The 20626-nt window shown below is 49.0% G+C and overlaps 1 protein-coding gene across 8 annotated transcripts in view; it reads right to left on the reverse strand.

The window, feature by feature from the left end:
• CUX1 (cut like homeobox 1) overlaps positions 1-20626 on the reverse strand; it is a 365888-nt gene that overhangs the window by 92117 nt on the left and 253145 nt on the right. For all 8 annotated transcript variants that reach the window (XM_045819309.1, XM_045819308.1, XM_045819302.1 and 5 more), the window contains exons 9-10: positions 8178-8226; positions 533-637 (exon numbers count right to left, since the gene is read on the reverse strand). In XM_045819309.1, coding sequence (XP_045675265.1) covers positions 533-637; positions 8178-8226 — 154 coding nt within the window. The remainder of the gene's footprint in view (positions 1-532; positions 638-8177; positions 8227-20626) is intronic.

The following is a 20626-nucleotide window of genomic DNA, read 5'->3' on the forward strand; positions in this document are numbered from 1 at the left end:
TAATATCAGAAAAGCCAAGAGGCCAAAGGGCTGGAACATATGGCCCCAGAATGCCTACACTTTAGGCAAGACTCTGGCGATTACACAGACTCGGAGAGGAATGTTACCTTATTACCTCTTTGGCCTTCCAAGCTCAGCGCAAAGTTCTTTTCACTCTGGAAAGACACATTCAGGAGAAGACCACACCTCCAATTTTCCCATGTAATTCTGGTGAGGCTCCAGTTTCAGATCCCACCCCGCTGCCAGCTGCTACCCCACAGGCCTAGCCAGGAAGACGCTCCCTTTGGTGATGGGATCTGTCTCTACCTCCACACTGGGCGGGCGTCGCGCTGACCACAGAGCATCGATACATAAGCAGGGAAACTCTCTACCAAGTTCCATCCCCAAATTGTTAAAAGCATTCCCCACAGGGACAGCAGTACTGCTTAAAATATTCCAGAGAGGGATGTTAAAAAGTGAAGGGAGAAAACAGCTGCAACGTGGAGCTACAGATGCCAGGCAGACAGAGTCCCCATAGGGCCCCGCTACCCACCACGTCCGGCGCCTTCTGGATCTGCGAGGCCAGCTGGAGAGAGTGGTTGGCTGATGAGAGCTGCTCCCTTAAGGTCTCTGCCTCTCTCTGGGCCACCTCTGCCCTCTGAAGGAAATGAAAAGGGTGAGAAGAGAAAGTACATTCAGTTTAACAACTGACAATTATTACAAGAACATTCATCAATTCATGCCTGACTGACTATAATTGATTTTCCTAAACACTCAACCTAATAAATGCTAGAAAAAAAACATAGAATGTGATGGATTTTTATTTTAAACAGTACAAGGAAGAAATAATTGAGCGATTATGACAGTAATTTAACGCTAGGAGCAAGGAATCCCCTGCTGATAGTAATGCTCCGGCCCACTGAATTTCCCAGACTGAATAAATACAAGTGGAAATAGAGTCTTTTGATTCAATTTCTTCCTATTCTCATAGACCAAGAAGATTTTATTGCAGGATTACTCCTGGGAGTAATTCTCACGGGTAAACAGTGAATTAAAGACACTCTGGCTATTCTCTTCCTAAAAACATGCACAATATTGTGGTTGTTTTCCTTCTGCAAGTATTTCCATAAATGTACAGGGTGTAAATGCTGCTTCTTTTGTGAGGGCCAGGCTTATGTCAACATATTTAACCCTTCACTCAACAAAGTCTTCAAATGCCGATGCTGGCATTCCAGCCAGCTGGCCGACTTGGGGCCAGAGGTGGGAGGGTGGCCCAGACCCACTGGGGCGTGGTGGGGAGCGCAGCTGACCACAGGAAGGAGGGCCAGAGAGAAACGAGCAGACATTTCTATTGTTTGCATGTAACTCCTGGCCAAGCAAACCAATACCACTGGAGAGCAAATCAGGATTTCCCATTGAATAGTGAGAACAGGGCACCCTGGGGCCTGCTACCCGAGCGGGCACAGTGGTGTGGTGGGCAGGGCTGGGCACGTGGGGCAGAGGGACCAGGGCACATTACCTGACTCAGCTCACTAAACCTCCCCCTCCCGCCTCCACGTGGGAGCACCGCCTCCCTCGCACGGATCTCGAGGGTTAACACCCGAGGAAGTGCGCTGGACACAGAGCTCATTCAGAAGTGTTTTATTAATGGGCTCGTCCTGATTTTACAATTGTAATTGAGATGAAGCTCTACGATGGGTGAGAAACAGTAGCTAAACTGACATTGGGCATGTAGGCTGAAAAGTATCGTGCTTATTCTTTCTACTGGACTTACATTCTACTAACAGAAACAATGAACAAAAAAAGCCTGGCTGAGCAGAGATATTTCATGTGTTTTCGCATTTTGTGGTGTGATGTTATGTGTCTACTGATCGCTAAGAAAGACCGAAAAACAGAAACAAGAAGTTAGCCTGCCCCAGTACTTGCTGATCAATCTAGCTGCCCAAGAATGGGCCCGGCAGCTTTACGCAATCATGTGACGGCAGTGCAAACCTATCTGCTCTGCATACAGACAAATTAGGATATTTCTAAGAGCAGTTACTTCTGCCCAGGGTGGTGCTGGTGGCTGCCTGCCCTGCTTCTCCAGGAGCCCTTGGAATTGTGCTCAATCTAATTCACACGGCGCCTGGCCAGGCCTGTCTGTGCTCGGGCAGTCGCCTCCCACCCTCTCTGCCCCAAACAGAATCTAGAAGAGAAGCACCCGTCAGGAAAGGCGGCAATGTGACGGGTGAGGTGAAGCTGGCAGGGGTGATTTCTGGTTCATGCTAAGGAAAAGTTTACTCTTTGCTTTCTAGTTAGCTAAACCCTTGGGCACAATGTCTCCATGACTGCCAGGAATAAGGTGCATTTTGACATAGTTCTAGTCTCGCTGACTAGAAAAAATGCTTCTCAGCCTGGTGGAGAAGCTGCTCTGGCAGCAGCCAAGCAGCAGTGCCCCTGGCCGCCCTGCCTGGAAATGCTGGCTCGGGGGGCTCCGGGACCCCCAGGCTCGGGCAGGTGCTCGTCTGTTCGGAGCAGAGTGCTCTCTCGTCAAAGGCCCGTGGCTCACAGAAGAAGGGATCTAGCTGTTAATGATTTCACCTTTGGTTTGCTTCACTTCTCTAAAGCTTCTGTACTTTATTCAGTTTCCAAGTTCATGTGCAGAGTAGCTCTGTGACCCACCCGTGGTGGTCATAGACTTATATCACATTTGGCCTGACTTGGTTACTCCAGTGCAACTTTTTGATTGTTTGATTTATGTGATTTATTTTGGCTTTATACCTGAGTTCATAAAAAAAAACCCAACAAAATAAATTGAGGTGGTTTATGCAGCTAAACATGGACAAAGCTCAACAATTAAAAATAAAAACGGCGGGAGTGGCTGATTCTGCAGCTGTGTGTTCAGCCTGGCTCTTGCAGCTGAGGCGGGAATCAAACAAAGGGCACAGTGCCGGGCCACACCACGGTGCCGCTTGTTTCCAGGGTCTCTCATCCCCTGATGCCCACAGTTCCACCAGGTGACATGTGGTTGTTTCTGAAACTGGAATCAGGGACAGGAGGCGGAAAACTTGGGTGCTGTTTTCATGTCTGGAACCTCAGACATGGAGATGCAGCCGCCATGGGAGACACTGAATTCTGTTTCCGTGGATAGGGTCCCTTCCTCCTCCCCTGTCCCTCCAGAGGCAGAGCCTGGGGACTGGAGCCAGGGTTCCCACAGGCAGCTGGCAACAGCCCTGGGTGTGATTCAGCCGCCACCCTACGAAGAAAATAGCGCCTTGCCAAGCCTCAGCTGCTCTCCTGGGAGATTTCTCTTGCTGGCTGTTGCTTACTTTCTTTACTTTTCTGAGAAGAGTAAGTGCTGGAAACACAGGATAAGTAAAGAAGCAGCTAGAGCCCTGAGGTGACCTCATTTCAGTGATTCTACAGGAAGGAGGTCAAAAGCTCCATCAAGAAATTTACTGCCATGTGTCCCAAACTGGCCCTGACCAAAGTCCCCGTTCGGACCTGCTGCCTGTGTTTCCGGGACGCAGTGCACGGCGGCTTGGAATTTCTTTCTCAGGTCAGCCAGGCCGAAAGCTGGAACCACACAAGGCCACCCGTGGAAACCTTGCTTGTCACAGCCTGAATCACGGTTTCAGGAAAGACAGAAGAGCAAATTTCCCTGTGTCCTCCTGCCACAAGGGGTGGCCCCAGGGACTCTCTCCAGACCTTGCTGGCCCACCTGATGTGGGCTGGGAGTACAGTTCTTACACAGAGAGACCGGGGTTCCCAGGAGACCCAAGGAGTGACCGGAGACACAGCCATGGCTCTCCCACAGGCAATGAGCCCAGATGAAGCCAGCACCTCCTCAGTGCCCAGGAGGTGCCCACAGGGATGGGCTGCATCTCAACAGTGCCTGCTCGCAGCAAACACTCACAAATATTCGCTATGTGGATGTGGGTTTGATGAATGGGGGCTCTCTCGGAGGTGCAAGTGATGACCCCTGTCTATGATGGGGAGGCAGGGGCTGGGGGACTACGGCTGTGTTCCAGGCCACGTGGGTGGGAAGTGGGAGACCTGGGATTCAAACTCAGATGCTCTCCCCTCATAACACAGAAGCCTTGGTCAAAGAAAAGGCCATGTCTTGCTCTGAGTTCTTTTTGCTGTTTGCATTTTTCTCAAATTTGATTCCGTCTCTTCAGTGAAGTTCAAGTGTGGTTTCCAACGTAACTTCAACCTGAAGGGTCTTCTGTTAGGGTAGCCTCCCCCTTAAGAGACAGGCAGGCTGGCAGGGGGAGGCCCACTCCCTGAAAGAACTTCTTCCCACTCCCGCTGCGGTTTTGGGCCCTGACAGCTCAAATCAGGGCTGCTCTGCAAGGAGGGGTGGGGAAGGCTCAGCCAGAGGAGCTGACCGAGTTACTAGGCCCACAGACAGGTTTCATGTGGTTGCAGAGTGCACAGTTGTGGTTTCTTATTTCCTATGAAGCCTCAAAAGTTCTGAATCTTTACTGTCACCAGCTGAGACAGTATTAATGCAAGTGCCTTGACGTTTACCAGGCAGGGGTGAATGAAACCTGGGCCTCACTGCCAGTCGGTGGCGGATCACTCTTCCACTTCTCCACAACAGAAGCTCAAGTGCTCTCGCAACAAAACAGAGCTTCAGGTCTCAGTAGAACACTGCTGTAAACCTCGTGCAAAAATAATGTTATATGCCAATGAACTAGGAAATTGCACCTCCTGGGGATTTCCCCTGATGGGAAAGGCGGCTGAGACAGATGGCGGGCTGTGCCCATGCTGGTGTGCAGCCCCCGGTCCCCCTCCTTCTGCCCAGCCCACCTCCGCCTCCTCTCCCCTGGGACCACCGCATTTCAGGCCCGGGCCTTCTCGGCCCCGACCCATCACAACAGCTGCTTATTGCTCCCCTGGCTTCCAGTCTTTCTACTCCCATACATTCCCCAATGTTTAGCCAGAGTGATCCCTCTAGAACTCATCTGGTATCTTACTTCCACCTGTGATTCTCCACTGTTCTCAGGGAGAGGTCCTCCACACACCTAGCTGGATCCCTTCCTACAGGTCCACTCTTCCTCTGAACCTGCTGGTTCTAGCCTTATGGAATGGTCCAAAACACCCAGAGCTCGTTATGCCCCGCCTCGCCTGCCTGGAATGCGTCCTCATGACCACACGGGAAGATTTTCTCCTTGCGGGTCATCCCTGTTGACCCACTGAGCCACCTAGTTCAATTTTCAATTCACTCTGTGTGATGCCCGGTCTCATACTCTCAGCAAGGGTCGGTCAGCATCTGCCTGCACAGCTCCCGGAGCACACTTGCTTTGGTGGCAGCTCTAGGCTCCTCCGGACAGACAGAACTGAGTGTAAGCTTCCCTTCCACCAGCCCCTGAACTCAGCCATGAAAAGGGAAGACCCCTTCTCCTGACCGGCCCTGAGGAGCTACAAGGACAGAATTCCCCATGCCCTGGCCCTAGTCCTTCCCTTGTGTAATCACGTAACATCCCACATTCCTGGTGCTTGGTGTGCAGTCCCTCTGTCCTCTTTCCCTGCTCCCCAAAGATTAGGAATATCTCCAACCCCCACCGTCTTTTGTGTTAGGGTCCCTTCTGTGTTCTGGCCTTGGAGGGGACTCGGAATGAACTCTGGGTACCTGCCTTCTTTTCAGTGTGGTTTCCAGGATAAATTTTTACTCTCCAGGGATGGACCAATTATTGCAGATGGTGTAGAATCACCACCTCCTTCATTCTAGAAACTATTTCTATTAATGTAGCCTGACGCTGCAGTAATTTCTTGTGGCAGCCACATCAGGCTGTTAACTCCCCCTGGTTGTTGGTGGAACTCACCTATGCCTTTCCATACCCCACCATGCTGGCATTTCCCTAGGATAGGGCTTTGTAATTCTCCCACCAAATCTTTGCTCCTTTAGAAACTACAGAGTGAATATTTATGGAAACACCCACTTCTTACCCAGGCACTTCAACTTTAATCCTCAAAACTATCTTGTAAAGGAAGTACTAGTTATCACTCCCTCCCTTCCCTTCTCTCACTTAAAACTGAATTATGGCAAAATACATATAACATAAAATTCACCACCTTAACCTTTTCTAAGCATACAGTTCAGCACAGCCGAGCATATTTACAATGCCGGGCAACCAGTCTCCACGACCTTGTCATTTTCCCACCAGACACTCCGACCCACCGAACAGCAGCCGCCCGCCCTGCTTCCCCGGCCCCCAGCACACGGCGCCGCACTCCGCCTGTGAGGGGGACTGCTCTGGGAGCCTCGTGTCAGTGGCATTGCACAGTGTTTGTCCTTTTACGACTGGCTTACTTCCCTTAGCACAATGTCCTCAAAATGTCACTTGGAGGTGGCACCTTCCTCTATAATCCTGTCTGATGTCTGGTAGGATAGAGACCCACCCAAGTGGCCTCGGCCCTCGAGAGCTGCATCAACTCTGCCCAACTTCGTCAGTACCTGGGGACTGCCTCAGAGCCCACATGTGATGTTCACAGAATAGGGCTATCTGCCTGAACAATAGCACTAACCCCAAAGGGCCATCAAAAGAGGAGGCACTCTCATGACTGGCCTGGGGGAGAGGGGAGGGGTGGAAATTCTAGAAATGCAAATGGCAATCCTGTGACAGAGAAGGTTAACTGCCACTGGTAACTACTTTTGAGTTAAGGTTTTTGCAAAGTTGCGTAGTGCTAACTGAGTGAAAACAAAGACCCAAAGTAAATTAGCAAGTAAAGGTGAATAAGTATTTCAGCACCTTTGTGAGGTGAAGCAGAAGCAGTGCTTTTACAGCAGGGAGCTGTGTGGATGAGTGCAGCTAGGAAACAAGACGGTCCGAAAGAAAGGCCAAGGCGGCCCTTGTTCTGTGCCTGCTCCCCAGTGTGCTAGTGACAGCACAGGCTCCAGTCCTGGTCCCACAAGGACCAGCCTCGCACCTCAGTTTCCGCATCTGTACAGTGGGGCCATAACAGCACTGACCTCAGTGGTCTGCGGTGAGGTTTAAGTGACCCTGTTCATGTGAGGTGCTTAGAACAGAGCTGGGCACAAAGTTAGTTACTCAAGAATTGGCAGCTCTTTCTCCTACTGCCAGGATAACTATTGTGTGAAGCTGCTGTCTCAGGGGGTTCACTCCATGCATCTCTCCTGGCCTCTTGCATGGGCCAGGCCCAGGATCCTCAGGGGTGAGTCTGGTCACGCGACATAGAACCCACAAAGTTCTTCTTAAAGAAAAAAGGAAATCCACACATCTCCTGGGGCCATTCTTATGCATAAACTGACTTTCACATTCCAATAGACTTGAGAATGGTTTTGTTGGTCAAAGAATAACTACACTCTTTCTGCATTTGCCAACCTCTGGGTAAGCAATTCAGCCAAGGGGTGGGCACCCCGTGGAACTTCCCAAAGGGGGAAGTGGAGACCACAGACCCAGGAAGGACTTTCATCCTGCGGGGGGCTGGGCTCACCTGGGCCACAGAGGCACACCGCTCAGCTCTCCTGTGCTTGTGGCTGCCCTAAAATTGAGTGGGCGAGGCCATTGCCTGTGGCCTTTTGGGGCTGAGAGGCATCACGGCTCTGGCTGCTTCTCCCCACAGAGAAAATAAATAGGGAGACCTCTTTCTTTCCAAAACAGCAGTACTGTTTGCTGAAGCAAAATGTTTTAGTGTTCTACAGAGTCCTTGGGGAAGGAAGAGGTTCTACGAGGCGGCCAAATTTTTTAGGCAGCTGAGTGTTTGGAGCCACTCAATAGTGTGGGCCTACTTCATGTCAGACACCATGTGGGGTGCTTCCCACAAGGCACTAGTGCCAACTAAGTGCCGGCCAAGGGGAGGCTGTCAGCTGGAGGCCCTCTCCAGACAAGTGGCTACAACCCAGTGGAAGGGGGTGACAGGCTTCTCTACAGCATAACCCACAGGTGTGAGCTCCACAGTGTGACAGCTGCCACATGAACAGAGGTGGGTGTTGAGGATGTGAATGAAGAAAAAGAACAAGGGGCGGTCACTTTGCAGTGAACGTTCACCAGGGGATGCTAGGGCCGCATCCAAGAGTTTGCCTGTGACTTTTCATGCACTTCTTATGACATCAGGAAAGGTATCACCATTGATGGCTGTATGTAAAAATATGAGAATAACTGGCCTTCCAACGTAGAGAGAAGCATTTTCTAAGATTACAAATGACTACACTATTGCAATTTTATGCCTGAAGCTATCAAACATCCTACCTGGTTTGCTCTTTCAAGGTCCGTCATGATCATTTCGATTTCATCGGCCCTAGGAGGCGAGAGGAAGAGAGTGCGTTAGTCAATAGTGAGACGGGCTCGGGGGTGCCCATGACTCTGAGCTCGGCAGAGTGGCCCGTAGGTGCATATTCCAGGCAGAGTCCCCGGTTCGGGGGAGAGGAGCCGTGCACAGCTGTGAGGGGCACTGCTGCCGGCTGAGCGGGGATGGGCTTGCACTGCGGAAGGGCGTACAAAGCACCTGCCCTTGTGGTGCTCCCTGTGTTGTCAGTGACAGAGAACCATAAAGAGATAAAATACAGTGTTCTGCCAAGAGACTGAATAGAGCTCTGAACAGAATACTCTGGAAAAACAGGAGGGACAGGTGAATTCTCCTTGGGAGAGGGGATCTGGAAAGGCTTCAGAGGAGGTCACGTGTGAACTAGGCTTTGAAGGACGAGCAAAAGTTTGCTAGGGTCGAGGAGACCATGAGAAGGTGGAGGGAGGATGGAAACCCAGGTCAGAGGGCACTGCAGTCTGCTCTGTAAACCACTGGGTCCCCATCATCATCTGGCCTGCTCACACACAGGCAGTTTCCAGGTGCTTTTATTTTCAATTTTGAAAGCTTGTCCTTGAGTAATTTGAAGGTAATAATGTGGTTCCAACATACAACATCATGAGAGAGAGAATAATGCTGAGAATCCTACTGAGAAGAGCGTGGTTAACTTCCAAAGTCTATGGGAGGGTAGGACTGGATACCCGGGCAAGCCACTGGTCCAAACTTCTGTTAGGACAGGCTCTGATGACGGCACCCCTGTCAGGGGGCTGACGCCAAGACTGGCTGCAACCAAGGAAGGTTTCGCACACCCATGGAGGACAGAATGGAATGTTACAGCCACAGATCCACAGTGGGGTTCAGGGCCCCCTCCTGCTGGGGCCTTCTGATGCTGCATTCTGTGTGGGCCTGAATCTCTACTGCCCACAGGGCTCAGTCCTACCCCTTGGTGCCACGCATTTAGCCTTTCTCCATGGAGTCTCTTGTCACCTCCCACCTCAGCCCACCACCCAATCCAATGGTCCTGTGCTCCAACAAGTCCCACCACTGTGGGCCCCTAAACAGCCTTGACCTGTGCTATCTGCCTGGATTACACCCCTCCCCCCGCCCCCGCCCCGGGGAACCTAATCTCCTACTTCCACCCCCTCCCCAGCCTTTCCCAAATCTGCCCAGTGGCTCTATCTAAGGGAGCAGCATAGCCCAGTTCCCTCCCTGCCCTCCTCCCCTCTGTATGTCCCCTTTGCTCCCATCCCTGGTGGCTGCACAGGGCTTGGCATCAGGCTGGAGGCCAGAGTCCTGATTGCAGCCTGTCTTGCCAGTGAGGGGTCAGTCTATTCCCTGGGACAGCCAGAGGCACCCAGACTTTTGCCCCCCAAACCTGCTTCTCTGATATTACCCTCAATACCGAGAGTTATACAAACTATATTCAGGCTCCAGGTGGCTGTTTTTTGCCATCTTCTGTACCCAAGGCTTTTCTAGCCTTAACTGCACAGTGCGACTGGAAGCAATCCTATCAACTCCCAGCAGCCCGAATGGGGTAACAGATGCCTTGTGATCAGGTTCAAGGCTCATTGTATCTGTCTGAAATAGTATCCTGCCTTCAGACTGGGCTGAGACAAGTCTGAAACAACTCATAAAATGGCCCAGTTAAATGAGGTTATTTTTAGGATGGCTTCCTGAAGAAGGCAGTGTCTCTAGAAGACACACCCCCCAGCAGGGCCTCTGCAGTGCAATGCTGAGTGCAGGGGGGAAGGCCGGGGGCAGCTTGAATTACTAAACATCTCACCGCATCATCTGAAACGGAAACCTCCAAGATCTCAGAAAAAATGCTGAACAAAGAGAAGACAGTCTAATGACGACAAAAGATAAAAAAAGTCATAAAAGGTATTAGGGGTCTGAAACACGACAGGAAAGGACGCCTGACTGACAGTCTGTACAGAAAGCTGCTATCTTGACAAGCTGCTGGTGCAGCGCAAACCTCACTGGTTACGAGATGAAATAAAAAGTGAACAAACTTTTTCTAAAGGCAAGTCACAACTTTTAAACACAGTTTTGAACTTTAATCAAACAGTCATACCTATATATTTACAAACTCCAGACATATACACAGCAAACCTCCCCCTCAGTGGCATCAGTCATTCATCCGCTCTCATCCCATGAATGTTTCTGACGCCCCCGAGCTCCTGGCCTTGGGCAGGGGCTGTGGGACGGGCACATACAGACGTGGCTCCTGCAGACCTTGCCAGCACTGCATATTTACAAGAGAAGGATGGAAATGCTTAGCTGCTGAATACCTAAAATAAGATTTATAGGTGGCATCTCGCTTCCCTCTCGAGACCAGGGGAGCTGGCGGCGGGACCTGGCAGCTGGAGGGGGCAACGGCAGGGCTGAGTGGGCAGAGCTCCCGAGCGTGGGCCTTGGGGAGGGGCTCTCCTGATCCCTCCTGTTTGGGCCTCGGCGGGCCCTTTCATCTTCCTGTAACTCTGGAGAATTTCTCTTTGTCCTTCGAATATGTCTTCTGCTCTGTTTGGAACTCTATTATTTGGATATCGTCTGCACATCTACTTCTGTGCTACACATCGTTCAGCATTTCTTTATCCTTTCTTGCTGTGTTCTGGACGGTTCTTCCGTGTGACTCAGCTGCAGCTGCATTCATTCTGCAATTTACCTTTTCTTCTGTCCCTTAGCTCAGCTATTCTGCTTTTCATACCTGTTCTACTTTATTCATTTAAAAAAAAGTTATCCCTTATTTTTGCTTTACACTGCCGTTATCCTCCCTTCTTTTTCTGAGTCTATTTCTCACGCTTCCTCTGTACCCATCTGTTTGGTGTCAGATCACATCAACTGTTGCGTGTGGAGCAGGTGTCTATCTTCCAGAGGGATGTTCTTTTCTGGGGCCTGTTTTTCCTTGGGGGCGTCAGCGACTTTCTCGCAGTGAATATGAGGGAGGACAGAGAGGCAGGCCCTGCTGTGTGTCTCTTGGGATGAAGTGAAGAAGAAAGTCACATGGCAGGTGTTCAATGTATTTTGCTGAATGAAGGAAGAAAGAGGAGGGAGGGGATGACCCCAGGAAGATCTTCTGGCCAGAGCCTCATCATCAGTTCTCTGGAGTCCCCCATCCTGTGGGTCGAGAGATCAGGGGTGGAGGTATGGCTGCCTGTGGGGGGTGGGGCACTGGCCCATTCTTGCCTGTTTTTATCCACTCTTCAATCCTTGCCTGGCTCTGCCATTGGCCAAAGGGCAGGTACAGGGTCAGACACAAGCCAAGGCTGTATAAGAGAGGAGCTCCCAGGGGCCTGGTTTCACCTAGAAGCTGGATCAGCAAGGCTGGGACCCGTGGGGCCTGGGAAGTGGTGTCCAGATTTTGCCAGACTTAGGGCATCTGGGTGGGCTTGAGGTCTCCTTAGACAGTGGATGGTTTCAGATACTCATTAGTATGCTTAATATCCAGAAAATAATGCACCATTTCCAAAAGGTTTCAAGTCACTTATAACGAATCACTTACAATTAAAAAGGAAGATGCCTTCTCAGCAGTCTGAGGCAATCCCTGGAAATGAATTTCAAGTTTTTCCATCTTGCAGTTGGTTTAACTTGAGTTACTAAGCAACCGCTAAACTGACCAAAACATTGAATGTGATAACAACTACTGCGCTTACCTTTCATTAGGAGAGCAACTCTCATATTTCCAAAGCTTTCAAATGCTAAAGACAACACTGAGCTCTGCTGCCCAAAAGCAGGGCTACTCAACACCAGCCCCGCCACCCCCCGCCCCACCCCATGCCAGTGGGGCCCAGAGGGGCTGCGGCGCCCATTCACAGAACGGGCCAGAAACCAGAGAAGGGGACAATGGAAGGAACCAGGGAACAGTGGGCAAGGAAAAGTTCAAATTATTATTTTGAAAGTCTGTAGGCTGGTGATTGTTTTCAAGGGGCATGCTTTTTGAAAGATCAAAAATACATCTGGAAAAGTATTCAAATGCGATTGAGGCTTTTGAAGATGTGAAGTGTACCACTGGCACTTGCAGCTCAGGGCCAGGATGGCGGGGTCTTCGACCACCTGTGCTGGTCTCAGCATAGAACACACGCCTGCCGCTGAGTCTGTTCAGCCCACTCCTCTCCAAACCTCTGTCCCCGCCCGCCCAGCAAAATCAGTCCTCCCAGATAAACTGCCCTCAATAATACAAAAATGCCCAGAGGTTAATGCTACAACTGTACATGTTATCTGAAAAGTGCTGTAATGAATTAAATGCCATGTGCTTTCATAGCAGCATGTCAACAATATTCCGAAGGTGCTTCATTCTTTTCGTTTTGAAGGCTCAACCACCACATCAGGATCTGGAGCCTGACACAAGTCTAAAATCACGTATTTCCCAAGTTCTGAATAACCACACATATTGTTTGCTCAGCAAAACTATTTATTTAAAAAATTTAGTCCTCTCACCTTTTTATGAGCTGACAAAACAGCTTTCACTGATCTATTAACCTGCACAGCATTATGCTCCGCTCCAACGTCAAAGAGTGAAAAATTTCAGCCTGGCCTAGAATACTTGGTTCATTCAATCAGTTCCCTACAGATCGTTTCAGGGTATTCTCTGCACTAGCACACAATTTTTATGAGGAACTTAAAAGGACATGGCCAAGGTCGATGGAAGGGAATTACATCCACACTAGAAACTCTGTATTTACTTTCACACTAGCCCCCTGAGTGCTAAGGGATGGCACCAGGGCAAGGCTGGTGCATATTTCAATGCCCAAACACTCACATTGCCACCAGGAGCTGTTAAAACAAAGTACATCTACTAGCAGTTAAAGAGGTGTCCCGGCTGCCTTCGAAGATCAGTGCATCTTCTTGGATCCAAGTCAAAAGCCAAGTCTCAATAGTAGGTTGTAAAGTTCTTGAGCATCAAAAGAAGAAATACCTAAAGATTAATTCTCTCTGATTTAAAAATTTTGAAAACAAAAGCTTCAGTAGAAATGTGTAATAAAGTGAAATCTACCCCCTCCGCCTGGGGGGTGTTTTGTGGCCTTGTTTGCCAGGAAGGCGGATCGCTTTCCCGACAACTCACACATCAGAACAGGCTCACTTAGCACAGGCAGGCAGAGGAGACACTGAAGCAGGGTTCACTGGGCCAGCATCAGAAAGAGCAGGTAGGAAAAGGAGGTGGCCAGAGGGTCAGGTGCTGAGGAAGCTTTCTTGGCTACAGGTCTGGAATACCCTTAATAATGGAAGGGATCCCTAGGAGGGGTATTTCTCTCTGCCCCTACATGGGCACAGAGGTGAGGAGCTGGGCACAATGCAGAAGCGTGGTCTCTGCAAGGAAAGGCTGGTTTGCAGCCCCATGTGACAGCCAAGCAGGACTGCACCCAGAGAAAGTGATGCTGTGCCCTCCTCCTGCACAGGCACCGACCTCCCGTGATGGGGGTGGGTCACAGACTGGGAAGGGGGTAGGGGGACAATCTGGGCTCGCTTACTGAACACTATGTGCCCTAGCTGATGGGAAACAAAGGTCCCAGGTGGAGTCGGCAATGCTTAGCAGCAGTGGCATCTGCCTTATCGCCAGCACACTGGCTGTACCCTGTATGTCCCAGGAGCTCACAAATAGCACGGAGTGTAAGAAGGCAGCAGGGGCCCTGTTACTGCCTTCCCAGTGGTGGGCACAGGGAGGTGAAGAGACCCAAGTAATTTCAGTCCAGTGGCAGCCCAGAACGAGGGACAAAAAGCTTTGCAAACAAACGGAGTCACAGTCTCACCAAGGAGAGAATGGAGTCTGTGTCCTGGAAGATGAAGGCCAGCTTGCTGGGCAGAGAATAGCGGGGCTGAGAGGAATGCCTGGACAGAGAAAGAAATCCCACATGGTGGTGCCCGTTACATTCTGTCACAGCTTCACGCTTGTGTCTGGGGCCTTCGGGGCTCCCCGTGCCTGCACCTGTGCACGATGACAGTCTAGGTTCTTCCTGCCCGTCTCACGCCTCTTGTTTCTTTCTCTAGGGTGCCGGCCCTGACTGGTGCTTCCACAGCCGCGTCACAGCGAGAGTGACGGAGGGGTCCCTGCCTGGTGTCCGACTTCAATGGCAATGCACCAGAAGTTTCACTGTTAAGCATGTTGCTGATTTTCAACTTTAAATATAAATGTTTCTCTTTTGTTAATGAAATATGCAGTGGTTTCCATTTTATTAAGATTTTTTAATAAAAGATGGATATTGATCTCATTAAGTACCTTTTAAGTACTTATGGAGCTAATTAAATGGTTTTTCTCCTCTGACCCACTAAAATGGTAAATTATAGTTATTTGCTCTCTGATTGGTTGTGGTGTATAACACATTCAATGTTCTCTTGAATTCTGTTTGATAATATTTTAATTAGTGCTTTTTCCATAAATATTTATATATGGGATTGACCTTTGTCTTATCTTTTGTCAGGCTAAGTCATATAAAAACTTTTAAAGCATTCCCTTCTTTTTGTAGACCAAGTGAGCAATCACGGATCTGACAACGTCACTCTTAGAAACCCCGGCCTGCACCCCAGCTGTACGGCTGGCCGGAACAGCGCTGCCAGGCGGGCGGGCCTTTCGGTGTCTGTTCCCAGGCAGGGCTCCTCCAGGCCGCCTCTCCGTCACCCCCAGCCTGTATTTCTCAACACCTCCTCTCCCGTGAGGCCTGTGGCCTCTTCTGCCTGGACACGTCCTTCCCCTGGACGACACCCCAGGGGGGCTGGCATTTGAATCCAGTCGGCCTCAGATGGCTTAGTGGATTCCAAGAGCTTCTTTTGGCTCCCTCCCTCCCGGTTAGACCCCAAGTGTCCTTTGGGTCAGGATCCTCTCATCCTCACTGTGGGGCCGATTCTGCAGGAAGCAGGGGATCAACAGCTGATTACAGAATGACCTCCTGTAAACATCTTCTTTTTCCAGCTTTATTTCCCAAGTGCCAAACAACCTAGTCTTTCAAACAAAGACGCCTAAGTGCACAACTGGTTCCTCATCAGAGCCATTGTACTGAGATTTATTTTGTTTCTTGCAGATGTGCTTTTTTACAGTTTATTAGTAATACACATTCCGTGTAAATTTCCTTCTGTGGCTCAATCAATACTCTTCACCAATTCTTGAGTCCTACTCTGTTCCCTGAGACCACCATGCTTGTCCTCACGTTTGCCTCTCTGCTGAGGTCCCCACGGCAGCTGCTGTCACCATCCAGGGCTCCGCTCCTGTGGCCATCCTCTGAAAGGTCTCCTGGTGGCCTCACTCCCCATCGTCCACTTGTTTTAGTTTTTATTGCACTTACTATACCTGTCTCAGCGTATCTTGTTCACACATTGATTACTTGTTGATTTACTGCTATAATCCCAGAGGAACAAAGGAGGCGCCCACTAAATACTGATTAATCAAATATACAAACTAACATCTGTGCTACTCATGTCCACTCTGCTCTGGACAAATAATTCACTGGCTGGTGTGTTAAAGAGCAAAAAGTGTAGGGGTATTCTGCCAAGTTGTAAATATGACTTTTAAGGAAACAGTCTGTAAGTTGTTTTTGCAGAGGGAAAATAATTCTCTCCTCTTATTACTTTTAATAGCCTTTGAAAAAGAAGGCAACAATCTCCTTAGAAAAAGGTACTTAAAGACCCATTGCTGGAGCATGCAAACATTATAAAAATAAAACCCGAGTTAGGCTTCCTTTGCTCCACCGACTGTGAGCTCCTGGAGGGAAGGCCCAATCGGTCTGGCTCAGCTGGGGTCCTCGTGCTCAGCACAGAGCTGGCCACAAACTGGGGTCTTAGCAAACCCGACTGGGAGGGCAAGGAGGGAGGAGGGGTGGAGCAAGTGTCACTTGGGGAAAAGTTTTCTTGACAGTGCTCCCTGTATGACAAGCCTTATCTTTCCTTTCCCACCTGGGTTAAGCCACCTCTGCACTGGTGGGAGGGAAGGGCAGAGGCAAAGTTGCCCAGCATCCTTCTGAGCCCCCAGTAAACATGCCACTCTAGAGTGGACCCACTCCTCCCTGATCCACCGAGGTCCTGGGCAGAGACAGTGGGAGAGCTTGATCCTTAGGGATAACTTTCTGGGAATTACGGTTTGTATTCTTGTTGGAAATGACACTGTGTTGAGATCGTTAAGTGGCCAGAATGTCACCTCTGCCTGCTTAGAAACCAACCGCAATTTGTTCATTTTTTTATGACCATCATGTTAATTTAAATGATACAACAGTAACAATAAAATCAATTTTAGTTAAGCCTCCTCTTTTCAATCTCAAATGGGAAGAAAATTTCCCTTCTTGCTCCACTATTTAGCCGACTTGTTTATATAAAATGACGTAAATAATATCCTCCTTTAGTTTAATCCGAGTGTAGCTGACAATCCGAGTGTAGAAGTGGTCTTCTGTAGCCCACATGGGGTTGACTTTCCTCCTGCACCACACCAATAGGGCAGCTCTAGCAGGCCAGTCACTCACCAGAGTATGATCCTTTGACCTCTGACCCTGAGTGATCATCACTCAGGCTTCCATCTTCTTTGAGCAGGGACATGGGACAGCTGTTGCCAGAGAATTAGCTTATGAGATTGCATAATTCATTCTGCTATGAGACCACTCAAAGCCTTTGGGGATAAGCGTCTGGATTAATCTTCAGATGCTTCCTGCCATTTCTCTCCAGTTCTAACACTGTTGCTTTAAAAACAATGGAGAGTAGGTTGGATGTGAAGATCCTATTCTTTCCTTAAATCAGGTGCCATGGGGTTACAAGTGGGACCGAGGGACTGGAGGTGAAATTAAGAAATGGTGGTCTAGAGAACCGGCAGGGCACCGCGGCAGAGCATTCTCCTGCACAGCCTTTCAGTCCTGTGACTTCGAGCAGACCTTAGAGCTCGAGAGCTGCGTGCACGGGGAAACAGAACAATCTTCCTCAGAGAAACTGGCGTAGGATAAAATAAGAACATTAAAGGACTAGAACAGGACTTCATAAACCATAAAGAGCCCTGGCTGGTGTAGCTCAGTGGATTGAATGCCGGCCTGTGAACCAAAGGGTTGCTGGTTCAATTCCCAGTCATGGCACATGCCTGGGTTATGGGCTGCCTCCCCAGTGAAGGGCATGAGAGATGCAACTACATATTGATTTTTCTCCCTTCCCTCTTCCTCCCTAAAAATAAATAAAAAAAAAATCTAACAAGCCCCTCAACCTGTGCACATATTCATTATTACTGCCACATGTGAAAAAACCTTTCTCTTCTGGTCACAGCTAATTTTCAATACCTGAGATCATTAGATGATACTCCTAACCACTCATGACACTAAGTAGCCTTTGCCCAAAATTTCCAGCCTGAATCTGTTCAAGCTTCTAGGTTCAACTATGAACTTACAGGAATTACAGAGAACATGCTCAACTACATCTGAGGATTCTGTAGGCAGAACCCAGACTTGGGGAAGTCTTCAAGACATATGAACCAGTTTTGCACACAAATAAATCACAAGGAAAAGAAAAAGAGAAGAAGAGGAATCTATAAAATGAACAAGACTTAAAAGGCATACTAACCAATCGCAACATGTGGATCTTATTTGGATCTGGATTTGAACAAATTTAAACAATAAAACCATGATGACATTTAGGGGTAGTTAGAAATTTAAGTACCAATGATATTAAGAAATTAGTTTTTGATGTGGTAATAGTATTGTGGCTCTATTAAACATAAGAGTCCTTACTGTACAGATATACATGCTTAAACATTTACAGGTAAAATGAAAGGATTCTGAAAGTAGCTTCATGATAAAATGGGAGCAGAGCGGGGACAGGTGAGACAGGATCAGCTGTGAGCAACACGGCAGGAGCCGCAGAAGAGGCACCTGGGGCCCTCCCTCGACTGTATGTGGGAAATTTAACACGGCAAGGGAAAAAAAGATGATAAAAAAGCAAAGGCCACCACGGTGGTTTTGAAGCCCTCCGTCACCACTTGCTGACTCTTAAGCCTGTGCTGGTGCTGAGTGCTGTGCTCCATTCCGTCTGCACAGCACTGAGGCCACGAGCGGGCCAGCGCCCGGGAGGCTGCAGGGAGGCCCCTGGGAAGGAATCGGGGGTAGAGGGCGCCCCCTGATGGAAGTCCAGCTCTGCCTGAGACTCAGTACTTGGTAAACTTTAGTTAAGACAGTTAACTTCTCAGATGTCAATTTACTCACTTATCAAAAAGGAGAAAAAAAGTATATATGAAAAGTACCTCTCTGTAAAAAGAATGTGATTGAAAAAAAAATCACATATGGGTATTTTTCTTTGGTAAAGAAAAAGATTGTTTGCTGAGAACAGAGTCTGGGAGGAGAATGGATTCTGGAGGGGACACTCTGGAGGAGACATAAGGCCCATTCTTCATCCCACTGGGAAAGGGGCTCTCAGGAGCTGCTCCCACGTGGACAATGAGGGAAACTGAGGCCCACCTGCTGCATTTCCCCAAGTGCCTCTGTCCCCAGGGAGCTTGCACCGACTGTTCCAGAATCTTTGAACAATACCGGCAGGCTGAGGCTGCTGATTCTTTAGATTTAAAAAAAATGTTTTGGGAGGGCTTTTGATATATATTTTTAAAGTCTCCTTCATGTACTTGGTGTAAAATTTGTCAGCACATCTTTCCAGAGGCTGGAGCACTGCTTGCCCCATGTGAGTGTCTGCTCTCTTGGAACTGACTGCCTTTCAGATCTTGTTTCCCTTCCCATTTGCTGTACCCTGTAAACACACTGCCTACGGCCAACAGGTGCTGACCAAGTGGCTGTGCAAGAGAACCCACAGGACTCCAGGCATCGCACCTGTGTCTCTCAGTGTCTCCTGCAGCGTACAGAGGATGCGCTGCTGGCATTCCCGGAGAAACTGCTCTGGTGTCGTAGGTGGGGAAACTGAGGTGCAGGGCGGAGTACTGACAAAGAACTCAAGGCCACTGTGAGCAGCTGGTCTAGAGTAAGAACCCTGCTTTTTCCTCCCAACTGTAAGGGATTCTAATTGCCCCCTTTCTCCCTTAAGTACTACTTGATAGAACTGTTAAGAAAAGGTTTGGTGACAGAGAAGCTAACACTAAGAATAAAAAAAGACTCCGGTTGCATACCAGTTATTACTCTCAGTTCCTGCCCCCTCCTTACCTCTAAGCTCGAGCCCGCAGTGACTTCCTGGGTCCTGGGCCCCTGTGGGGGGCTCTAGCTGTCCTCCCACCACACCCCACCTGGAGGCCTTCTGACCACTCAGCTCCCCATGAACCCAAAGCTCCTTCTTCTCCTGGGCTTTCTCCAGCAAATTTAATGCTCAGCTTACCTGTGGCTTCAGAGGCCCTCACTGTATTTGCCCACCCTCTCCCCACCCCCCATGGCCTCACATTGAAATCAGCTGGCGGTTTCCTTCACTCTGTGGGCTGGGAAGTGAAACTGGAGGACAAGGCAGTGAGGGCAACGGCACATTCAGAGGAAAGACAGCATCCTTCCTCTTCTCACTGGCACCAAATGTCTGCATTTCGGGAGCCTAAGTGCCTTTTTTAGGGCAACTTAAACATGAATAATTCAGCGGTTCCTATTCTACTTGTGAAGTGTTAGACAAACAATTCAGATGGGGCCAGACTTGCTGGCCCCATGAAGACCGTCCCTTCCCTTCATTCTGACATCATCTGACTTGGCCATGAATCTTTAAGAACACCCTCCATCCTGTCTAATCACTAAAATACCACAAAGGAAGTTCACAATACTCAGACATAGGGAAAAAAATAGAAAGGTTAATTGAAACATATAAAGTTTTCTCTGTAGCCAAGCAAACAGCAAGCACTTCAGGGCATCCCAGGAAGACTGCACTTTTAAAAATCCTGCGTATAGAATGTCTTAGTCGCATCAGGTTATTAAATAGTTGAGCTTTTTATTCAAACCCAAGCTTTAAAAGTATCTTCCTTATGGAGCTTTACCCTTGAACTTTCAAGGTCCATCTTTAGGACACTTACTGATTCTGCATCTTGTATCGAAACACTTAGAATACTTTTTGGACCTGGCTGGCGTAGCTCAGTGGATTGAGCGCGGGCTGGGAACCAAAGTGTCCCAGGTTCGATTCCCAGCCAGGGTACATGCCTGGGTTGCAGGCCATAACCCCCCAGCAACCGCACATTGATGTTTCTCTCTCTCTCTCTCTCTCTCTCTCTCTCTCTCTCTCTCTCTCTCTCCCCCTTCCCTCTCTAAAAATAAATAAAATCTTAAAAAAAAAAAAGAAAGGAATTTCTTTAAAAAAAAAAAGAATACTTTTTGGAGATAGGTGTGATGAAAAGTTTAAGTTAAACAAACCACCTTTTGGTTTTATCACAGAATTCATTTTGGGAGAATTCAATTTGCTTACTGGAGAAGCCAAACCGTCTTTGGTACATTCATGGCCGGGAAATGTCAGCTGACAGTCCTGAGGCCCCTCCCCCAGG

Source organism: Phyllostomus hastatus, unplaced genomic scaffold (assembly GCF_019186645.2).
Source record: "Phyllostomus hastatus isolate PE091 unplaced genomic scaffold, TTU_PhHast_1.1 phas_scaffold_385, whole genome shotgun sequence".
In the NCBI taxonomy this organism is placed as follows: Eukaryota; Metazoa; Chordata; class Mammalia; order Chiroptera; family Phyllostomidae; genus Phyllostomus; species Phyllostomus hastatus.